Raw genomic sequence first — 1,095 nt, 5'->3', positions numbered from 1 at the left:
GTGGGTGCTGTCCTCACAGGGCTGGTGACCTTGTCCCTGTGCACCCGTGTCCCCAAGGACCTTCACCCCTGTCCCAAGGACCTTCATCCACGTTCTCATGGACCTTCATCTCTCTCCCCATGGACCTTCATCCCTGTCTCACGGATCTTCATCCATGTTCCCATGGACCTTCATCCCCATCTCATGGACCTTCATCCCTGTCCCCATGGACCTGATCACCATGTCCCCAAGCACCAATGTCCCCATGGACTTTCATCCCTGTCCCCATGGACCTTCACCCCTGTCCCCATGGACCTTCATCCCTGTCCCCATGTCCCCGGTCACCACGTCCCCAAGCCCCAATGTCCCCATGGACCTTCATCCCCATCCCACAGACCTGCAGCCCCACTGACCACGTCCCCACGGACCCGAGCACCCCGGTGACCCCAGGAGCCCGAGCCAAGGTCCCCCCGCCCCGTCCCCGCGGTGTCACCTTCGACGGTGACGTTGTCGACGGCGAGCTGGAGGCTGCGCCCGCGCCGGGCCACCCGCACCGAGTGCCACTCGTTGTCATCGAGCCGCTGCCCCGCAAACAGCGTCTCGGGGCCCTTGCCTGGGGGCAGCGGGGACAGCGGTGACACCGGGGACAACCGGGGACAGCGGTGACACCGGGGACATTGGGGACACCAGGGACATCAGGGACACCAGGACATTGGGGACATCAGGGACAGTGGTGACATCAGGGACACCAGGGACACTGGGGGACACCAGGGACATCACTGCACCAGGGACAAAGAGACACCAGTGACACCAGGGGACATCGCTGTGCTGCGGGGGACACCATGGCACTGGGGGACACTGGTGACACCAGGTGACACCAGGTGACACTGGGGGACAGCACTGTACTGGGGACACTGGGCCACCAGTAGGAGTGACACCGTAGCAGCTGGTGGCACTGGGTGGCACTGGGACACTGTGGCACTGGGTGACACTGGGTGACAGACTGGGTGGCACTGGGTGGCACCAGATGTTCACACCTGGAAGTGCCCAGCAGAGAATCTGGGGGCACGGCCCAGGTGTGACCCCCTGAACCCCCCTGTGCACCCAGACACACAC

General features: G+C 63.9%; 1 protein-coding gene across 1 annotated transcript in view; it reads right to left on the bottom strand.

Annotated features, from left to right (window-relative positions):
* The window catches only part of LOC115949219 (neurexin-2-like), a gene marked incomplete at its 3' end in the record, with an annotated part of 5,788 nt that overhangs the window by 796 nt on the left and 3,897 nt on the right, over nucleotides 1-1,095 (bottom strand). Inside the window, exon 3 of the mRNA XM_031065717.1 lies at nucleotides 393-592. Within this exon, the coding sequence (XP_030921577.1) occupies nucleotides 393-592 (200 nt within the window). The remainder of the gene's footprint in view (nucleotides 1-392; nucleotides 593-1,095) is intronic.

This window comes from Geospiza fortis, unplaced genomic scaffold (assembly GCF_000277835.1).
Source record: "Geospiza fortis unplaced genomic scaffold, GeoFor_1.0 scaffold4232, whole genome shotgun sequence".
Classification (NCBI taxonomy): Eukaryota; Metazoa; Chordata; class Aves; order Passeriformes; family Thraupidae; genus Geospiza; species Geospiza fortis.
Note: the sequence above shows the minus strand (reverse complement) of the source record. Positions and strands in the feature narration are given on the sequence as shown.